General features: G+C 41.6%; 1 protein-coding gene across 7 annotated transcripts in view; it reads right to left on the reverse strand.

Moving 5' to 3' along the window:
* PTK2 (protein tyrosine kinase 2) overlaps positions 1 to 22,212 on the reverse strand; it is a 358,217-nt gene that overhangs the window by 76,567 nt on the left and 259,438 nt on the right. For 4 of the 7 annotated variants that reach the window (XM_053243262.1, XM_053243261.1, XM_053243256.1 and 1 more), the window contains 5 exons: positions 12,292 to 12,309; positions 8,256 to 8,312; positions 6,763 to 6,783; positions 5,405 to 5,502; positions 4,881 to 4,965 (listed from right to left, as the gene is read on the reverse strand). In XM_053243262.1, coding sequence (XP_053099237.1) covers positions 4,881 to 4,965; positions 5,405 to 5,502; positions 6,763 to 6,783; positions 8,256 to 8,312; positions 12,292 to 12,309 — 279 coding nt within the window. The remainder of the gene's footprint in view (positions 1 to 4,880; positions 4,966 to 5,404; positions 5,503 to 6,762; positions 6,784 to 8,255; positions 8,313 to 12,291; positions 12,310 to 22,212) is intronic. The other 3 variants (XM_053243258.1, XM_053243259.1, XM_053243260.1) reach the window with 3 other exon arrangements.

A 22,212-nucleotide genomic window follows, 5' to 3' on the forward strand; every position in this document is an offset into this window, starting at 1 on the left:
ATCTGTTTCTGTTACAGAACTCAAAATGGCAGGCCTGGGTGCAAATCAAACATGTCCATGGAGAAAAATTAATTTCCAGCAGCAAAAAAGCTGGATTCTTTCACCATAGATGCCATACAGAATATTTCTAACGCAGGTATATTTAGATGGAGAAGCAAGGGGATGGAGCTGCTCTGGGAAGAGCATCTAAGTTCCAAATTCGCTCCCTGGCATCTCCAAGATAGGGCTGAGAGAGACTCCTGCCTGCAACTGTGGAGAAGCTGCAACTTTGGAGAAGCCGCCAGTCTGTGTAGACAATACTGAGCAAGATAGACCAATGGTCTGATTCAGTATATGGCCGCTTCCTAAGTTCAGAAGAGTAACTCAGGAGCACTTTTTCAGTGCTGATTCTCTCCTGACAGTATGTAAGAAAATATTAAGTTGCTGTTAAAGTTTTACTCTTGCACAACTTGTGCCTGAAATTCGCCTAGTTTAAAGGGAGAAATGTATCAATCTATATATATAATTCTCCTGGGTGTGCCTTTAGAACGTGCGTCCTGGCAGCCCAGCTGATTGGCTGGGCTGCGGGGGCGCCTGATTGGGTAAGGCACACCCAGGAGAATTGCCTGGCTGGGCGGCTGCGGAGGCAAGGCGGCGGGCCCGGCCGCAGCAGAGGCAAGGCGGCAGGCCCGGCCGCGGCAGTGGGGGCACTCTCGGCCCGGCCGCCCATGGCGGAGGCACTCTCGGCCTGGCCGCCCGGCCGCCCACGGCGGAGGCACTCTCGGCCCGTCCGCCCAGCCACACGCAGCGGCACTCTAGGGGTGTGTGGAGGGAGGAGGAGGTGGCGGCATGGTGGGGGGGGTGAGGCGGAGGGAGCTGGCGGCGGCAGCACGGCTGGCTCTGCCCCCAGGGTCCGAGACGGCGGGGAATGGCTGTGTCCAGCTAGAGGCGCGGATGCTCTGCGCCCGGGCCCACTAGTTTGAAAATAAAGTAGGAAAGCATTCTACTTCATTTTTAACTCGGTACATTTCTACCTTTAAACGTAGTGAATTTCAAGCATGAGTTCTGCAAGAGTAAAACTGAAACATCAAGAAAAGGAGGCGCTTCACACGATTGCTGTGAAATGCCTTAATGTACTCTGTGGGGGGAACGGGCTTAGGGAGTCTGCGGCTCCCTGCAGACGATGGGTGGCAGACTGGCCACCCACATGGCCGCTGCACCCTCTTGGTCGGGGGTCTACTCGTGTGTCGCCGTGCGCCACACGAGCAAAAAACCAAGGTTAAAACGGAGCGCTCGCTCCGTTAACCTCATTTAAGGGGAGGGGGGATTAGGTGGGCTAGCCGCCTTGGGAGCACCGGGCTCACCCGCAAGCCCGGTGGGTCCCACAATCACTGGGAAGCGGGCTAAGCTCCCTTAACCCACTTCCCAGCAATCGTGGGAATAGCCTCAAGGTGTCTGAACACTGGTTAGATTGAAATATTGTAATAAAAGCCAGAGTTTCTAAATATAAACTCACATTTCTTCTGGTCAGGGTAATGGATACATCTTCCATTTAAATGCTCTATCTTTCATTTTTAATTACAGAATGTTTCTTGGGAATTGAGATAAATTTATTTTTCTCACTGAAATTACAGAGAAATAACCGTAGGCTGCCACAGCTCTCCCATCTAAAAGTGGTGCAACATTTTTATCCTTGTCCTGGAAACCATCTTCAGCTTCATAATGGCAAGAATATTTTATTTATTATTACCTCTTTTATTTGAATTAGGCTGTCAGCATATTTAGATTTGCTTCATATGCCAGCTATATTTAACTACCAGATGGTCAGGAATCTAGATAGTAAGATGTAAAGTAGTCACACAGCTTCTCCAGCTTGACTGCATGGTCTCTATCAGATTCCAACAAGAGTGTTTGCTGCTGGTACTAAAACTCTTCTCTTAACATAGCTTGATCCATGTAAGCACAATGTTTACATATGTTATGGCTGCTAGGTGGAGATTTTGCCAAATAGAAGCATTATTTGGTGGCTTCACAGAATTGACACAACATTAAAGCAAGGTTTGCTTTGTACATCAGGCTGCTATATTTGTTTTAACTTTTTATTTACCAAGCAGAACTCTGAATATAAAAGGTAAGCCAAAGTTTTCCAAAGTGGGGCATCTAATCCTTAGGTGGTGGTGATGGTGCGGAAGCAGAAACATCTAGAAGAGAAGAATATAGCCTGGGAGAAGGATGACAGACAACTCCTTGGCCTTCCTCAAATACACAAATGGACCACGCAGTAGTTTGGGGATACCTTTTACAGTGGGGGTGGCCAAATCTGCAGATGATACCAAACTCTTTAGGGTAGTGAAATCCAAAACAGATTGTGAGGCGCTGCAAAAAGATCTCTCCAAACTGGGTGAGTGGGTGACAAAATGGCAAATGTGATTCAATGTTGGCAAGAGGTCTATAAAATCATGCATGGTGTGGAGAAAGTGGATAGAGAAAAATTCTTCTCCCTCTCACATAACCAGGAGTCATCCCATGAAACTGATTGCCAGGAAATCTAGGACCAACAAACGGAAGTACTTTTTCACTCAACGCATAATCAATTTGTGGAATTCTCTGCCACAAGAACCAATTTGGTGACAGCCAACAACCTGGATAGCTTTAAGAGGGGTTTGGATAACTACATGGAGGAGAGGTCTATCAAACGCTACTAGCTGAAGGTCTAGAGGCCACCTCCAGCCACAGAGGCAGGATGCCTCTGAGTACCAGTTGCAGGGGAGTAACAGCAGGAGGGAGGGCATGCCCTCAACCCCTGCTTGCAGGCTCCCAGTGGCATCTGGTGGGCCACTGTGTGAAACAGGTTGCTGGACCGCTGTCTGGGGGCCATTCTGCGTTGGATAGGTCAGTAAAAGTCCTAATCTGAGTAGTGAAGTGAATCTGATCTTAGATGAAGTCACACTTCCCCTAAAACACCAGGTTTGCAGCTTGTGGGTTCTCTTGGGCCTGATGCTGTGCCTGGAGGCTCAGGTGGCCACAGTATTCAGGAGTACCTTTTACCACCTTCAGCTTCATAAGCATTGAACTTGAGTCAGTGAAGACCACCAGAGAGCATAGCAGAATTCAGAAACCAGCTATATTAAAGTACAGTAGAAACCATTAGGAAGTATAAACTTAAAGCCTGAACTTTGAAGCTAGCCTAGGCAAAATTTTGAGTTAGTATGTAGCTTAGGGTTTTATAGTACTGATCAGCACCAAGGCCACAGTATTTCAAAGTTATTTGGTTTGATTTAAATGTACTGTGAACTTGCAGGATGACACTTCTGTATGCACAAGGTCCCCTCCCCCTGCAATTTCTGCCCTTTCCCCCTCATCTGTATTTAAATGGGCCCCAAACTTCAACTGTGGATTGAAGGGGGTGGGGGTGGGCACTATGGTGTGAATTGGGGAGAAGCCTCTTGTGCAGACAGACAGAATTTCAGTCACATTTCTCTGGATTCTACAGGTCTTCCAAAAAAAGGCATGAAAAATGAAGCATTAAAGAATAGGGCAGAAGGAAACACCACCAGTACAAAAATCTGAGAGAAAGAAAAATTACTAAAAGCCCCTGCATAGGTGGAAGGACACAAAACCAAAAATTAACATCTTCCCCAAGAAAGATGGTCAAAAGTTAAAATGAAATAAAATAAAATGAATAAGTAAAATAAATTGAAGAAAAAATAAAATAAAATGGCAAGGGAAATGCTGGAGTGTGGGAAGTTCTTCAGGAAAAGGGAGCTATTCTACTAGGATCATACTCAGCCATCTCCTTATATTACATGACACAGCCAGTGTGGTGCAGTGATTAATATGCTGGTTAGACCTGGTTTCGAATTCCCATTCAGCCATGAAGGTCACTGGGTGAAACTGTGCTGGTTGTGTGCGCTCACCCCCCGCCCTCCTCAGCCTAGTCTACTTCACAGGGCTGTTGTGAGGATATCTCTGGCCTGTGAAGACTGTTGAGGCAGCCCCCCGGCCAACACCTTCCCAGGAGTATGGAAAGACCAGTGTGCCCTGAGAGGAAGACAAGAAAGGAGGCACCCAGGCCAGGGAGCTCTTGTCCTCAGCTCCTGAAAAGACCAACAGCCTGAGACAACGTTTTATTAATCTTCTGTAATTTGCTTATTTTAATATTGTAAACCACTTTGGGTGCCTTTGTCAAGGCAGAAAGGCGGTATAAAAATGTAGCAAAGAAATTATAAATAAATAAGATAAAGGTAGTTAGGGAGAAAAAAACCATCATTTATAGTTTTGAAGGTAATAACCAGCACTTTTAATTGTATCCAGAAACTGATTGGTAGCCAGTGCAATTGATATCACAAGGGATTCACACGCTCTCAAAAACTAGCTTTTAACTTCTGCCAAGATGTGGTGATGCACTTCAATTTCCCCATCATTAAATGTGAATTGCAGTGTCCTAACAAAGATGTTGTAAGGGTAAACATGATAAACATGTAAAATATTTACAAGTGTTATAATAGTGAAACAAGAATGCCATTTGTATGAAATGTGTAGCACGATGCATTTTACAAGTCATTACTCTAAACCTGAAAACACAGTTCAGCCAAGCAAGCATCCTGAGATGGCAAGATAAAATCTCAAGGGAAGGTAGGAAGATCATGAGGTTTGAAACTCTGAGGTTTGTGTTTATATGGCTCGGTCTTCCAAATTCAGTATTTGTTGCTGCTGTTGCATTTTCAGTAATAGTTGTATAATAAATGGAGTCTAGAAAATGTACATAAACGCATAATGAAATAAAAGCCAGGGATCCCAGCATACCTAAAGCATCATAAATCTTAAGGCTTACAGGTTGTAAGCTATCCCATCTCAAGCTTATGGAAATGTAAACCAGAATAAGATATTGTATGACTTACAGGCTTCTTGCAAGAATTTCTCTCTCACGCTGTCTGAGGTGCAGTTTTTACATGTTTTGATTGCAACTGCCATGGCAGGGTTTTCCTGTGAAACAAGAAGCCCACGTCACATAAATGCAGGTCAGCACATATTCAGCCCTTAGGACTTATCACAGTTAATTTTTTACCAAATGTGGTAGGTCATTTCTCACAAAAATCACATTATAAATTTATAAATTATTTCAAATTCATTCATACAGATTGACAAGATTATTTACAAAGGTTCCAATTCTAAGGAGGATTAAACTCGATGTTCTGGAAGACATAGAGCTGCCACTGCAAACAGCATCCCTGGGCAAATACGCTCCCCTCCTGTTGCAATTGTTTACCCTCCTGAACTGAAGATGAAATTTATTTCTACCCAAAGCATTCAGATGAAACACAAAGGATTTCAGCACACACTTTCCAGTCAGTCAGACAGTATAATATAATTAGAAGAGAAGCAATTAACTGTATGAAAGTGTGACAACATTAAGGATACCTACTGGGGTGACATAAACTCCTTGATGAACATCTCCAAATTGCCCTTCACCAATGCAGCGTCCCAGTTCAATCCGTTCTCTTTGAATCTCATAATCTCTGGCTGTTGGAATACAAATCCATTTAAATCTCAATCTACTGAAATAAATTCCTAGGACAGCAATTTCAAAAGTAACTCCTTCAAAATGCCTGGCATATGAAAAACAGATTAGAATTTGCTGTACGCAATCTATATAAATACCGTCTGCACAGTGGAATCCTCTTAAACAACTGTTTGAATGAAAACCCTGAAAAGGATGCTATGAATTCCAGACATACTGAATTAGTTCTGATGTGTTTAGTTACATTAATGCAATAAATATAATTAAAACATCTTAATTGATTATGACCTACAAGACCACATGGAAAGAAATGCAAGTAGCCTAGATAATATGGGTTAGCTTCTGCAAACTGTGAGCAGGATTCAGACTAGTGTTGCACTAGTCTAACACTGTTTCACTACGATAAGAACCTTGCTCAAGGACACTGCACAAAGAAAGTAACCTTCCTTCGAGACTACTATGCTGCACTACCTCTAGTGCAACATGGGGCCCTAGTAAGACCCTCTGTAACCTCATGTGTGTCCCAGAAAAATTTTCCATTAGGGATTGTGCAACATTATAAAGTAGCACAAGCCACTTAGAGGCACATCTTTTCTCACACAACACTAGTCTGGATCCTACACCATGCGTTTAAGAGTTCTCCACTATATGGTATTTTATGTGCATTTTCTTTTCCAGCAAATCAGCCAAGAGTATTTTTAAAGAGGTGTGCGGAAAGCACGGAAAAGGAACCAAATGTTCATAAAATGAAAACCAACAACTAAATTGTACATTCTGCTGATATTTGACACAACTGACATCATGAAATTGTGTTTATTTCAATGGAAAGGATATTACTTAAAAAAAAAAAAAAGCAGTGGCTTTCTAATGCATCAATTTACTCATTTCTACCAGCATGATTTTACTGCTTTTGTTGCTATCATTCACAGAAAACATTTACTGGGAAATACACTGGATTTTTTTGTTTCTATTGGTATCAACTTCCAAAAACTGCCCACTAAGTGTCATGCCAAACACCATACTGACATCATTATTTGTGAGAAAGAAAGAGGATGGCTGACTCTGCGGAAATGGGCTTAACGTCCCCTATATCTTTCTCATTTTAATAGTGCATTTTCCTCTTTAAAATCCCAAAGCTATTGGACATATTAGCTTAACTGTACATAATTAAGCCAATTAACAGTCAACAGGTTTTAAAACAAAAAAACACCACATCATTCCAAAGTTGCAAGCACAGAGATTATTAAAGGATCTCCTGTTACCTTCATCTATTCCATAGCTTTCTGCAGTGCAATTAAGAGAAAGATCAAACACTCACTTAGAAATAGCTTCTTAAAATTCATAATACAGTTGGAAAAAAATAGTTTTTGTATTAAAAAGCTCCACCCAGAGGTAACATTTGAAATTTCCCCAAAGGACACATACCGGCTACATAACACTGTATAGACAGCTTGCTTTATGATATAGCTGCTAAATTATTTGCAATGTGCACTTTGAAGGGTGACTCCTATAATTAATTGCTCGGTCATCAACTAAAGCCAAGACCCAAAGATCCATTCAATGAGTTCAAGCTTTCAAAGGGGCTTTAAGAACTATTACCCACACAGCATTATCTACACTGCATGGCAAATCATTTTTGAAACAAAGGAGCACCTGAAAAGCAGTTTCTGATTTGGTGTCTGCATTTGTGTCTGTCACTGCTTAGACTCAAAAATCCCACTGGGTATGCATGGGCTCACCTCAAGCAACTCTTTGGAATCTTTGGTACTTGTTATAATTTCACATCCAGACTAAAATAAACATGGCAAATACGGTTTGATAAATATATACCCCACAGCCCAGAAAACTAGGAAGTTGTTGCCTGTATGAGGCAAGATAAAACAAAGTATGGCTAATTTAAGGCTTACATGTTTAAGCACAGAAATACCCTTTATTTGCAGTCTCTAATGCATGTCTGCATCCACAAAAGAGAAAGGAGGGAAGAGGCACAAGAGCCTATGGTTCTGGTTGCCAGGTTAATGTGAGTCTTGAAGTCAACCAGTGTCACAATGTGTGGCTTAGGTCAGAACTAAAGCCCATATAACAAAATGCTATCTGATTAGCCAGGCTTTCCCCAGCTGGGTTATACAACTGCAATTGCCGGGCTATAGTGTTTCAGACAGCAAGCGGAAAAACCAAATTGTTGAACACCCCTCAAAAATAGCCCTTACTGTTACAAAACAAGCATATCTGGAGAGTCTTCTCCCTGACATGCTAGTTTTTGATGTGTAGGGAGTATTTTCTTTGGTGAAGTATTCAACCACAGACTCACCCCTCCAACGTGTTGCCTTAATACTACAGCCCAGCAACACACATTATGTGGGGCTTCTGCTCATCCAGTTTAGTTTTCAAATTAGCATCTACAATATTTCACTGAATATATTTTCTAACCAGATGGGATTTTCTGTTAATTTTCATTAGGTAATTAATTGTCTCAGAGTGTGTTTGCTTTAGTTTCATGAATCAAGCTCATGAAAGCCTAGAGTTTAAATCTTTGGAGCATAATTTAGCACATAACGTTTTTGTAAATCCATGCAGTGCAGAAACTGAATTAATAAGTGACCCACAAGCTATGATCAATTTAGTCCCACTGAAGCCAATAGGCCCAAACTGCCATCACTGCCAGAGCACATCTTATTAAGGGCCTTTCAATTCCATGTTTATTATTATTTAATCTACAAGTAAGAAAAGCTCCAGAGTGAACTAATATACTCACTTGAGGGCATGGTGTAAGTATCCTCTTCATCTATAATCTCTGCATAGTCATCTGTTTCTAAAAGAAAGCAATAAAAGTTGGAGAAGTCCAAGTTGCAATTAGAGAGGGGAAACTCTACCAATCCCAGTTTCTCCCCCAAAACAAAAACCTGTAGCCTTTTTACCTCCACACAAATCTGCTTCGGTTGCCATGACTAAAGCCTTGCCATGCACAAGTTATTCATGGAAATGAAGTCATTACCTCATTGCCTACTACATTACGTTACACAGACTCCTTTTTCAAGGATTAGAGAGACAAACTGAATGCATCTTTTATTTTGTAGTAGACAGTTCCCCTATTTAGACCCATTAGTCAAAACATGAATAAGTTCTGTCCGTATCATCAACAGACATTTCCTGCCACAAAACTTACTAAAAATCAATGAACAGGAAAGAATTACTATCAAGACCTTTCCTTTCCTAAGAAATGCAAACGAGGAAGAACTTGATAGATCTTATGCACTGTGAAGACTAAAGGATGGGGGATCCACAGACAGCCAAAGTTTGCAATTTTTAGTTACAGCCTGGCACAATGTGAAGCACCATATTTTGCAGGCTGCCTAAAGGTTCATAAATCCTTGAGTTAATGGTCTCTGGCAAGTCCCACTTTTAATTTAATTGTATGGTCTGCATTTGTACAGATTGCTGAAAATTCACTTGAAATTAGTTGAGTGGGAGTAAATACAAGGCATCTCTCTCCTTGAATGTATACAAGGAGTAAATATCCTTTAAATATAAAGGATAATTATAAAAGTAACAGGTATCATGTTTAAGAAGACCTGCCTTAAACTATCATACCAAGTCTGTTCTCACCACTAGCTCTGTTCCAAAAGACTCACAGGCAATTCAGTCTGCCCTCTGCTGTTGCTCTTACAGATTTGGAAGAAGTGGACTGCTTCCCCTTTTCAGGCCAACCCAGAATGGCAAATGTGTATCGAGTTCTCTCCCTTGCCCTCTATAAAGCTTTTAAAACGTAATTCCACCATTCCCCTCTCAATGAGCCTCTAGGAAGGGATTGTGTTTTCTTGATTCTCTGAGCCGCCAAGGACTGAACAGCTACAAAGCCTGCAATTCACCACTAAATGACTAGTCCTCTTCTATGAAATAGCTAGATTTAGACCACAATTCCCCAAACACCTATTCATCTGCTCAATAGTGTCAACACTGCAACCTTCACTTAAGTGTGTGTGGGGGGGGGAATCACATACAACCCGCAAGTTACTGTTTTCAGCATTTATTAGAAAGTGCCAGTCTGACCACTCTCGGCCTCCAAAGTCCCATGACCACCCCCTGGCAAAGCTATCTGTGAATGGTGCAAATTAGTTTAGAGTGACTCGTATCCCTGCACTAAACATTCCTTCTCTGCCCCCTTGCATGACAGCTCCTCGCCTTCCTATTTGACCCCACTTTTCATGCTCCATGTTCAGAGCCCTTTCATTTGGCTTCATAGCTTCAGCTTCCTCCACTACGCTGATTATTCCCCAAATCTATTTTTCTCCCACTGACTTATGTCACTTACTATCTCTTACTTTCATCACACTGACATTTTCTCAAGAATATCCCACTCACATCCCAAACTGAAAATGGGGAAGATCAAAGCTAATTTGCTCACAAATTCTGCTTCCTCAAATGCTTCTCTCCCATTTGTAGAGAAACTGAAACCCCTCTACTATGTCACAAGCCAGGGGTAAACTTTTATTCCTTTTCCCTTCTATTCCCTACTGCCGTTCTGCCACTTTCTTCCTTTCCCACCCAGGCTCTTCTGTAGATATACCAAACTTTTATGTCCAGATCATCTCTCAAAATGATTGCTATAGCCTTTTTTTGGTTTATTTGTTCTTCCAGTGTGGTATAGTGACTAGAACGCGAGGATTCAATCTGAGAAACCCAAATTCAAATCCCTTCTCTGCCATCACATGCATTGGGTGGTTTTCTCTTCCCATCTCTCTAATATTAACCTCTCATATAAGATTGTTGGAAGGATAAAACAATGGAACTCATGCATGGCCTGAAGTCTTTGGAGGATGGAGGGCAGCATGCAAAATCTACTTCTGCTGCTACATGTGCCACTCAATTTATCGTGTTCATATTATATATTTCTACTGCCACTAAATACATCTCAAATAGCAGGAGCAGCAGCAGGAACAGCAACAGCTTCAGAGCTACTTACTCATCTGCAAGTAGGTTTAGTATTGTGGCAATATAATGCAGACCTCGGATGGATTATGGCTCTATAAAGCTTAATTTTGCTTAATGCTGAGCATGCAGCAATTCCCAGATAAAAGTACTTTTAAAAGGCAATATGCAATATACTTTCTCTAGGCTTTTTCTGGCGTACATGAGAGGCTTTGAATGATTTCGTTCTTATCTGGTTGTATTCATGGGTGTCTTTTCAAGTCCCTTTGGGATTGTCTTCCTCACGGAATGGTCCAGCAAATCAGGGAGACCATTGCTCCCATCTCCTTTTCTTAAAACCTGACAAACTATGTAAGGTATAACCCATAGAGTGGGAGTGGAGGAATTTAAAAACACATCTGAGGACTGGAAAAAGATGAAGGGAAGGGCTCTAGCTCAGTGGCTGAGCATGCAAAAGGTCTCCCCACTCGCCACAAGTTCTACCTCCAGGATCTGTAGTGAAAACCATTTCGGGCAGCAGGGCTGGCAAAACCCTCTCTCTGCCTTGGAAGGATACCGGCCATTGCAGTGGACTAGGCCTGCACAACATCAGGCCTGGGGGCCAGATTTGGCCCGCAGGGACTTTTTTAACTGGCCCCCAGGTCTTTCCCAACAGACAGAAAGGTGCAAATGGACAAGGCCCTTTCAGCAACTTATCAGCTCCATATGACACACAAGCAAAAGTGGCCAGCGGCACTATGTAAGCAAAGGCATGCTTTCAAATATCAATCTGGCAACACATCCTCACAGGCATTCCCCCTTTTTTGCATAGTGGAGAGAATAAAAACCCTAGATGTAATATCACCCTTAGCCATCAACACAAAAGACTCTGCAAAAACAACTGTGTTGAGCATTTGAAGGATGATAAAGAAGTCTACAGAATTTAAACTAAATGTCAACACTAAAGGAAATAGGACAATTGATTAATCCATTCTCTTCTGGTTTCGTCAATCTTATTTTCAAGGTTCTACAGAACTCATATTTGCCCCAGGGGGGCTAATATTTTGGGAAGGAACCATTTAGCTTTCTAGGATAGTAGCGTAACAGAGGTCCTTCAAATATATATTTTTGGAAGGTTTTAACTTAGTAGTTGTATGATTTACAGTGCTCTGGAAAATAGCTCTGCCCCAGCCCCACTGAGGGAGGTGGAGGCCTCCCATCTCAAGAAACCATCTCATCTACAGCAACACAGTTCTTTACCAGTGGGTATTCTAGATCTACTCACTAAACTACCCACTGGACAAAGCCCATTTCATTTATATTTAATTATTTCCAGCCACACCACGCCACATGGTAGCTCTTGAAAAACAGAGCAAACTCAGCCCACTCCAGAAGCCCCACATGCGATCCAGCCTGCACGGGGCCAAACAAGATTGGCAAATGTCTGTCTAGCTCCCCTCACCTCCCTATTTTCTATAACACCTTGTGTAACTTAATTCAATCATTCTCCATCCGTCATCATGGGCTGCCAATGATGGGAGATGGCACCAGGGCATTGTGACAAGACAACACAAGGAGAGTTAAGCCAGGCATTACAGAAGGGGAGAGAAGGGATAGATGCATAGCTGCCACTTTCAGCGGAAGCCATACATTTAAGGTTATGGCCAGCTCGGTCCTCCATGGCTGATAAAAATATATAGTCAATTTGTAACGGAATTGTGATATTTGAAGAATAGCAAGAAATAGGACATACAAGCTGGCCTTACTACACACTTTGCTCCACCAAAACCAGGACTTCAGTAGTAAATTAGCATACAAGATTCAAACTGCATGTTAGTGACACACAGACTTAGAAAAAATATATGTATATAACCACATATTACCGTCCCCACTAATTTCATCTGTTGATCCAGGTGGCATGCAAAGAGAGAGGGAAAAACAGCAGGGAAATAGAAGTGAAGGGAAGAGACAGAGAGAAAAGGGGAGAGAAATGGGAAGATACAGTATTAAAATCACAGGTATCACAAAATCATCTGCAGTCATCTTACATGCCCAAGTTGAAAGAGATCTGATAAGACAGAGGAAATTAAGGGTGCTCACTGGAATCTAGAAAACTAGTTTCTCACAGCATATGACAAAATGCAAGCAAACATGATGGTGACACAAATTTCAATGAGGTTTGGAAGGAAGCTAAACTACGTCAGTGTTGCTTGTAGCACAAATGGCTGCCAGCTACAGGGCATACAGATGGCTTTCACTTCAGGGCATAAACAGACAGACCAAAGGGTGAGTTTAGCCAGCGTGCAAATAGCCTTGATACTCTGCACCAAGAGCTTTGTTCTTTGATGGTGACATTCCATTTTACAATTGTTTAATTGCTAGGATAAGTTTGTCCAGTGAAAACAAAATTCTGCTGTTCTGTGAAGGTGGGATTTAAGGAAACTAACAAAATTCATGTTCTGTATTTTAGCATTTCATCTTTACAAAAAAAAAGTAGTCACATCAAGAGGCAAGGTGTTGCAAAAATCTGTTCCATTAGAAATGCATTCAAAATGTGACCAACTTCTTCCACTCTCCATCAATGCCCCATTTGTTGAAGTCTAGCACTCAGGGCTTGGGTACACATTACATTTTTGCTCTTGGGGGCAGAAATTGCTCCTAGATAGCTGCAAACATTCCTTTCAGTTATACCTAGAAGCAATTCACATAAGCAAAAAAACCTATTTGAGGGTACTGCAGTCTGCCTCTTCCCAAACACACACCTCTCTACGTGGAGCTAAATGAAAACCATCCCACACGGTAAATGCTATACAAAAGTAATGCCTCCACAAGCCCTTAGACCTGTACACAGCAGCCAGCATTGCAATGATCACTTACTAACAGAAGTGACCTCATCAGATGTTTACAGCTGCTATTCTGTTACATTCAACTGCATGCTGTATCAGGGGTCCAAGAATGTGTGGGCCCAAATGGGCCACTGAATGGAAGATTTGGAGAGCTTTTCCACTATTACTCAATCGGTTTGCCTCCACTAGTATCAGAGCTCCAACATCTACAGCAGTTGGAAATATTTCCCATGACTTACTGAAGGATTAACAGCATGCCCAGAACTTCAGTAGGCTTATTCTTGGAACTCTGCTTACAATTTTACAGGTGAACAAAACTGTAACAGGGTTAGTATTGTTCAGCTTTTGGGTTAATCAGGCAGCCTAAACAAGGAGCAGTGCAATACCCTTAGATGGTGACTGATGTGAACAGAAGACGAAAGGGAGAAAGCGCCTGGCTTTCTTTACTTTATGTTGGCAGTGATTGACTCCTTTACCAAGAGGCAAGAAGAGGAAAGAGTAAAATAAAAAATAAAAGTAAATTATTTGGAAGGAAAGGATAATAAACTTGTCAACACATCTGCAAGGAATGAGCAAATGAGAGCAAAAGTTTAATGTTACAGTTTGATACCTCCAAGAAATTTTTAATGATACCAAATCTGCTTGCCCTTTTCTATAGACACTATTAGAGAAATACATATTTCACTTCTGCCTTGTGTTCTGAAAAGAGATTCACAAAAAGAAGCTGCTAAGTACTGAACAGCTGTCAGATTTTATCCACAGAAAAGAAGTTATGCCAGTGTTTATATCCATTTATTAAACTGGTAGTTACCAGAAAATTTAGGTTTTTTAAAATGCAACTTGTGGGTATAACAAACACAAGAACAGCAAAACACAAATATTTCACACATCATGAATAAAAATATTGTCCTTGACCCTGAAAAGACCAAAATCTAATCTCCTGGAAAAAGCAGTTCTCCGGGCAGCTCTTTGCACAGAATTCAATTTCAACTCCTTGGGTTTATAATGTCAAGACAACCCATTCACCTCAAGCCTCTTCCCTTGTCCCCCGCCCCCACCCCCCCCACCCCGCTGAAGAAAACCAGCCAACCATAAGTGGCTACTAGTGCCTGAGAATTCTTCCTGCTGTAAGAAGAGATGACAAATGTGAAGATGTGAATACTGATAGATAAAGAACTGGAGGGTAGGTAGGAGAGGAAAATAGGAAGCAGCAGTCCATCAAATCAGGGAGACCATTGCTCCCATCTCCTTTTCTTAAAACCTGACAAATTATGTAAGGTATAATCCATAGAGTGGGAGTGGAGGGATTTAAAAACACATCTGAGGACTGGAAAAAGATAAAGGGAAGGGCTCTAGCTCAGTGGCTGAGCATGCAAAAGGTCCCCCCACCCGCCACAAGTTCTACCTCCAGGATCTGTAGTGAAAACCATTTCGGGCAGCAGGGATCTCTCTGCCTTGGAAGGATACCGGCCATTGCAGTGGACTAGGCCTGCACAACATCAGGCCTGGGGGCCAGATTTGGCCCGCAGGGACTTTTTTTACTGGCCCCCAGGTAGGAATATCCTGCAGTGTCATAGGAGCTGGAAACTGCCTTACAGTACCATCTTATGCATGTTTACTCAGAAAGATGTCCCACGGTGTACCAAGTGAAGCTTACTCCCTAGTAAGCATGACCAGGATCGCAACCTGAAAGCGCCAGTGATTTAGGGAGAGGAGAGAGCATTTATTTGGGGCTGACATGCACTCCAGGTGCCCTACTGTCTTGGCAGGGATAAGGCCTATTTTCTGGCCAATATCCTTGGTTAAAAACTGTGGGTCCCGTAACAGTAGAGATCAACAAGTAACTAAAACTTCTTTAGTATTTTAAATAATTTAATGCAATAATTAATATGCTGAAAATTGACTGGTCCCCATGTGCTAAGTCGTGGGTGGTTCTGGCCCACTGGGGCATCTGAGTTGTGCATCCTTGCAGTAGACAATACTGTGATAAAACAGTGATAGTTTAAAAATATCACTGTTGAATAACAGTGATCCTTTAAAAACATTTCAAGAACATATCATCAAGAACCTAATAAACAATAACTGGCCACCAAAAGCAGCTCACAACAGTAGTTTAAAACAGCATGGATAACTAAAATATTTTTGCCTGGTGTCTAAAAACCTGCCACATCCAGCGCCAGACTAGCCTTCCCATGAAGAGCATTCTGTAGAAAGGGCAATGCAACCTAAAATGTTCTTAGTCCAGATGTCTATGTGTATGATATCTGACTGCATTGGCTCCCAGATAAGGGCTGTGGATGATGACCTTAATAACCAGGCAGGTTTGCATGACTTTCAGATACTTACAGGGGAGTCAACCTGCATTTGTCACAGCGTGCATACTTGACAGGGAAATGCAGCCAATTCCAGATCTCTGATGAGTATCCTTTCATGCAGAGGTAGGCAAATTGTGGTTTGAGAGGATGGGAGTTGTACTTCAACAACAGCTAGAGAGCCAACACTGCCTATCCCTGCTTTTATTTATTTGATTGATTGATTGATTGATTGATATACTGCCCTTCCAAAATGGCTCAGGGCGGTTTACAATTAAAACAAACCACTAAAACAATAAAGAGCTAAAACAAATTAAAAACAATATAACAACAATTAACAATTTAAAAACATTTTAAAATAACAATTAAACAATTATAGTGATTAAAAGCCCCAAAATTGGGTTAGAATATTAAAACAGATTTTAAAACCCTGGAAAGCCAGGCCAAACAAATACGTTTTAAGGGCTCTCCTGAAGGCTAATCGAGAATTCAAATTACGGATTTCTGCAGGGAGCAGCTATAGAGAAGGCCCGCCTCTGAGTCGCCACCAGACGAGCTGGTGGTAACTGGAGACGAACCTCCTCAGATGACCTTAATGTGCGGTGGGGATCACACAGAAGAAGTCTAAGTATATTCTTTAAAAATCCTAGGTGCAAATATGAAAATGTGTGCTGTGGCTCATTAATCTGTAAAGAGGGGGGAACTGATGCTTGAGTTGATAGGCAACCACACCAGACAGGAGGGGGAGAGGGAGAACAACTGAGAAACAAAGCTAAATAATGTTTCTCTTCAGTTCAAAGTGTAAAAAAAAATTTATTTCCCCAAAACACTCTCAAGAGAGCTGATGAAAGGAAGAACTAGAACTCTACATATATGTGAATGTGTGCAATGAAACTGGAGAACAGGGTCACTTTTATATAAATGGCAGGAGCCAAAGAGGCAGCGCTAAAAGTGGGCAAATAGATCTGTTAGACAAGTATCTTCCCCACAACCATCGCCACTGCTGGTTATCCTAGTGGTTACTTGAAGTAAAGTGCAGGCTATGAACAAACACGTGTGAGCATGTTGCAAATTCAGTTCTCTCTGAGGAGCAGTAACGATGAACACACAAGTAATGCTGGCATGCTGGTAACAGAAAAGTGAATTCCCAACATATTTTTTTTAAAGCTGTTACCCATTTTGCAGAATTCCATAAAAACTGGCAGATTCAGCTTTTATGGGTTATCCAAAGATGTGATTTGCCTCCATTTATTCTCTCTCCGTGAGAACAAATGTGTTTAGTATGGGAATGTTAAAATGAAATAGACCATCATTTCTCTTTCACATATCTAAACTATATGGGACAAAACTCATCCATCAAAAATGCACTTTGCCCGCAGCACTCTCAATAATTTTTTTTCTGGTGTCACCACTATTGGAAGACTCCTGGTCTTTCATTTTCTAAGCCTGACCCGCAGCATTTAGACTCATACTGCTTTCAGAGACAGGTTTAGAATAATCAGCCATCTAATTCCATTGTAGGGAGACTTTGCACAAAAAGCAAGAAGAGGCAGGAACATTCTGCTCTGTTCTTTAATTCATTTCTGTGCTTTTTCATACACTGAAAGCAAAATCCTATTAAACTGTGGTTTCTAGATTTCACTGGCTAAAACACGCACAGGAAGTGCCAGACATTACAAGGCCAAAAGGTAAACCACACATAGAAACTGGAATAATTCTGTGCATGCATTTCCCAATGAGACCATAACACAGCCTACTCTTCAGTGATCTTTTGGCATTGGCAGAGGCTCACTTTGAAAGTTGCTGCTTTCAACCAAGACAACAGAAATGGCAGCCAGTTGGCTGGTACTTTTGCCAAACTTCTAGATTTGTCTGCATCTTTTGCTTACAGCTCACAACTACAGTTATAAAACTGCAGGATATAAAAGCCGTGCTGATAAAATCAAACAGCAGAATCTCGATGTTATGCTTCTTGGTTATGAAGGACAGAGGGCTGGATCTGTCAGATAGCTATGAAGCCCTGACTTATTTCAAGCCTCTGGGTTGTAAGTCATTTTAAATACTATCATAGAAAAGCTCTCATTCTGCAGTTCAGGTTGCCATCACCACAGCTGGTTTTACACATTAGACCACAAGCTATCAAACTCTGCTAAGTTATAAGTCAGCATTAACTGTGTGCATCTGTTGGTTTCATTGCTCTGTGCCATTCAGACACATTAGTCGGTAAAGTGTGTCTCTTCTATGCAACTTCCTTTGAAGCAAATTGGTGTGTTGAAAGGAAAACCCAAAGAGAGCATCTCCCATCCAAAATGAATAATATGCCCAAACCACTGTATAATTTCGACACTAACAATCTGTGCCTGAGGCATGAATTCAACACGACAGCAGCCTATGCCAAAATGTGAAGAAACCATGCTGAAATTTTGTTGTACAAATAATGGTTACAAAATGTGCAGTAGTAACAGAATCTGCATGAGTAACCAGTTGGATTGTATGAGTCATTACGGATCTGTGCCAATATTTCTGAACAAACTGGGCTTTGATGGTTTGTTAACACAGTGTTTAGAAAATGTGCATGAGGCCATGGATTTAACCCTACTGCAGGCAAAAGGCTAAATGTTAAGCATTCAGAAAATCTTTCTCTCTTCCCTTCTCCCCTTTTTGACCTGCGTCCCTCAGACTTTACTGCATTTGCAAATTTATCCAAAATGCTCTAAATAAATAAGTGCAGTGATACATTTCCCAGGTGACCTTTTGTTGAAGTAGTAATAAGGAATCTTTGCTTAAACAAGAAATTGGCTTAAACCCAAGTTCACCAGCAAGTAAAAAGATTGAAGTGAAAAGACAGACTGACCAAAAGAAAAGTAAAGAAAAAGAAAAAGCAAACAGAGAAAGTGTCAGCTGGTATCTAAAATAACCCACACATTCTGGTTATGATACTGTTTTGAAATAGCCATTATCTACCAACCTAAACAAATGGTGAATTTGTTTGCCCAACCCTGCTATATCAGTAGTCCTCAACCTGTTCAGGACAATCTGGTAGCATGAGGCCTACTTTTAATGTTTTGCCATACACATCCATCTTTTTCCTTCCTTGTCTCTTTCTCTACTTCTTTATCTTAAATAAACCCTAAACAAGAAAATGGGGTCAATGGGGCTAGAACCCCACAAGGGGGTGCCGGGTCCTCAGAGCTCCAAGACTTCTCTGAAAGAGTGACTGGCTCTGGCTGCTCTAGTTCTGATGGCTCCAGGGGGCTGTAGTCAGGGCAGGGATCCAGGCCAGAGCAGAACCCCCTCTCCCTTGGATTCACTCCCCTCAGGGTCTGTGTCCAGTGCCGCATCAAGGCCCTTTCCACTAAGTATTTGGTAAAAATGCAGAAGCAGCTTAGATAGGTACTACCAACTGAGAGCCTGATAGGTCCTGATGCACCCAAATATGGACTGAAGCTGTCAGGTGTTTAACATCCACTTTTTTCTTGACAACTTTTTAAAAAATATGTCTTTCCTTTCTTTATAACTTTAGAAAGATTCCACTAAAAACCCAGCCTGAACCAGAGAGCACAAGGATGCCTCCATATGCCTCCAAGAGAGCCAGCGTTGTATAGTGGTGAGAGTGCTGGACTAGGACTGGGGAGACCCGAGTTCAAATCCCCATTCAGCCATGAGACGTGCTGGGTGACTCTGGGCCAGTCACTTCTGTCTCAGCCTAACCTACTTCACAGGGTTGTGAGGAGAAACTGAAGTATGTAATACACTGCTCTGGGCTCCTTGGAGGAAGAGCGGGATATAAAAATGAAAACAACAACAACAACTAACAGTTAACAATCAATGGCGAGACACTTGGACAGGTTAGCATTAGAAGAGGCATTTTCCAAGGGCACTCACTATCCCCTCTGTTGTTTGTAATCTCCATGACCCCACTTCCACAAATACAAAACAAAACAGGCCTCGGACACCAAACATCTAAAACATCAAGTCAAATCAACCATCTGCTGTACATGGACGATCTGAAGTTGTATGGAAATCCCAGTTAGAAATCGAATCACTGATAAACACTGTCCGTATATTCAGTAGCAATATAGCAATGGAGTTGGGACTAGACAAGTGTGCTGCATTAATAATGAACAGAGGGAAAATAACAAAAACAGAAGAAATAGAACTGCCCAATGGAAGCAACATCAAGAACCTGGAAGAGAAAGACCATTACAAATACTTGGACATTCTCCAGGCTGATAACATCGCACAAACCGAAGTTAAAAGAAAAATTGGAAGTGAATACATCAGGAGAGTTAGAAAAATCCTCAAGTCCAAACTCAATGGTGGGAACACCATACAAGCCATAAACACCTGGGCTATACCTGTTATCAGATACACTGCAGGAATAATAGACTGGACCCAGGCAGAGCTAGAGACGCTGGATCGTAAGACCAGGAAAATAATGACCATCTATCATGCTCTACACCCCCACAGTGATGTAGATAGGCTATACCTCCCTCACAACTCAGGTGGAAGAGGAATGCTGCAAATCCATCAAACAGTAGAGGAGGAAAAAAGAGGCCTTGAAGAATATATCAAGGACAGTGAAGAAGATGCACTGAAAATGGTCAATAACAAGAAACTATTCAACACCAATGAAACAAAGCAGGCCTACAAGAAAGAACAAGTCAAGAACCAAGCAGAAAAATGGAAAAATAAGCCCCTATATGGTCAATATTTGCACAATATAAGTGGAAAATCAGACATCACCAAGACCTGGCAATGGCTTAAGAATGGCAACTTGAAGAAAGAAACAGAGGGTTTAATACTGGCTGCACAAGAACAGGCACTAAGAACAAATGCAATAAGAGCAAAAGTCGAAAAATCCACAACAAACAGCAAGTGCCGCCTTTGTAAAGAAGCAGATGAAACCATGGACCACCTAATCAGCTGTTGTCAAAAGATCACACAGACTGACTACAAACAAAGGCATGACAAGGTAGCAGGGATGATACACTGGAACATCTGCAAAAAATACAAGCTACCTGTAGCCAAAAATTGGTGGGACCATAAAATTGAAAAAGTTGTAGAAAATGAAGATATAAAAATATTATGGGACTTCCGACTACAAACAGACAAACATCTGCTACACAATACACTGGATATAACTGTGGTTGAGAAGAAAGAAAAACAAGTTAAAATAATCGACATAGCAATACCAGGGGATAGCAGAATAGAAGCAAAAGTAATAGAAAAAATCACAAAATACAAAAATCTACAAATTGAAATTGAAAGGCTGTGGCATAAAAAGACCAAAATAATCCCAGTGGTCATTGGCGCCCTAGGTGCAGTTCCAAAAGACCTTGAAGAGCACCTCAACACCATCAGGGCCACACAAATCACCATCAGCCAATTACAAAAAGCAGCTTTACTGGGAACAGCCTATATTCTGCGACGATATCTATAATAACAGCAACAACATTGAAAATAAAATTCAGCCATCCCAGGTCCTTGGGAAGGACTCGATGTCTGGATAACACAAACCAGTCAATAACACCTTTCTGACTGTGTAAACAAGATAATAATAATAATGTCCTTGGGAAGGACTTGATGTCTGGATAAAACAAACCAGTCAATAACACCTGTCTGACTGTGTAAACAAGAAATAATAATATAGCATAGGTGTTTCATATTGACAGTTGAAAAGTAGAATAGTACGTGATGGATGACAATGATTAAGATTATTCTGTATATCAGCCATCTCTTAAACCAGGCAGTATTCTGGATGTGCAATTTGATTGCCGATCAAATTGATTTGGGTCAAATTGGGAATGATTTGCAAATTCAGCCCTATATCGAATTGCCCTCAAAATAGAGGGCCCAATTTGGGGTTGAGGAGGAACATTCCCAATTCAACCTGAATTGATTCAGATGATTCAAATGCCATTTTGAGGCCAGTTTTTCTGGGGAAATAGGCTTCAAAATGCAGTTTTTTTCCAGGGAGGGCTGGTCTACCAATTGGGATTGGTGAGTAGACCAATCCTCTGCTCTGGGCTTGCAAGTCTGTCTGCCTTGGAGGACAAGTCTACCAGTCTACAAGTCTAAGTACAGAGCGGAGGGCTGGTCTACCCACTGCTCCCAATTGGTAGACCAGCTCTTCCTGGAAAAATATACCATTTTGTGGCCTGTTTTCCCAACAAAAGGGACTCAAAATGGCGCACAAATCACCCGAATTGATTTGGGGCTAATTCGTAGAGGCAGCCAGCCAATCCGGCTGCTTTCAAACAATCAGTTTGGGGTGGGGTGTCTGTGACTTAATTCTGAATTGAAATGCAGACTGTGATCCATGCAGACCCCTAGCAGTGTTCCCTCTAACAGGGATTCCCAGATGTTGTCGACTACAACTCCCAGCATCCCCAGCTGCAACTGCTTTTGCTTGGAGATTAGTAGAGTTGTAGTCAACAACAACTGGGAATCCCTGTTAGAGGGAACACTGAACCCTAGGTAATACATTGTTCAGGTAACACGGCATATGGAAAAATGAAAAGGAATACCTTAATTGTATCTCATAAAAATTTGAAACAGGATTACTATAATAGTGCTGGTCCAGACACAGCATCCCCAAACAATAAAACCTCCATTTGGAAGCTGGAAATGCACCACCAGATCC

Source organism: Hemicordylus capensis, chromosome 4 (assembly GCF_027244095.1).
Source record: "Hemicordylus capensis ecotype Gifberg chromosome 4, rHemCap1.1.pri, whole genome shotgun sequence".
NCBI classification, from domain to species: domain Eukaryota; kingdom Metazoa; phylum Chordata; class Lepidosauria; order Squamata; family Cordylidae; genus Hemicordylus; species Hemicordylus capensis.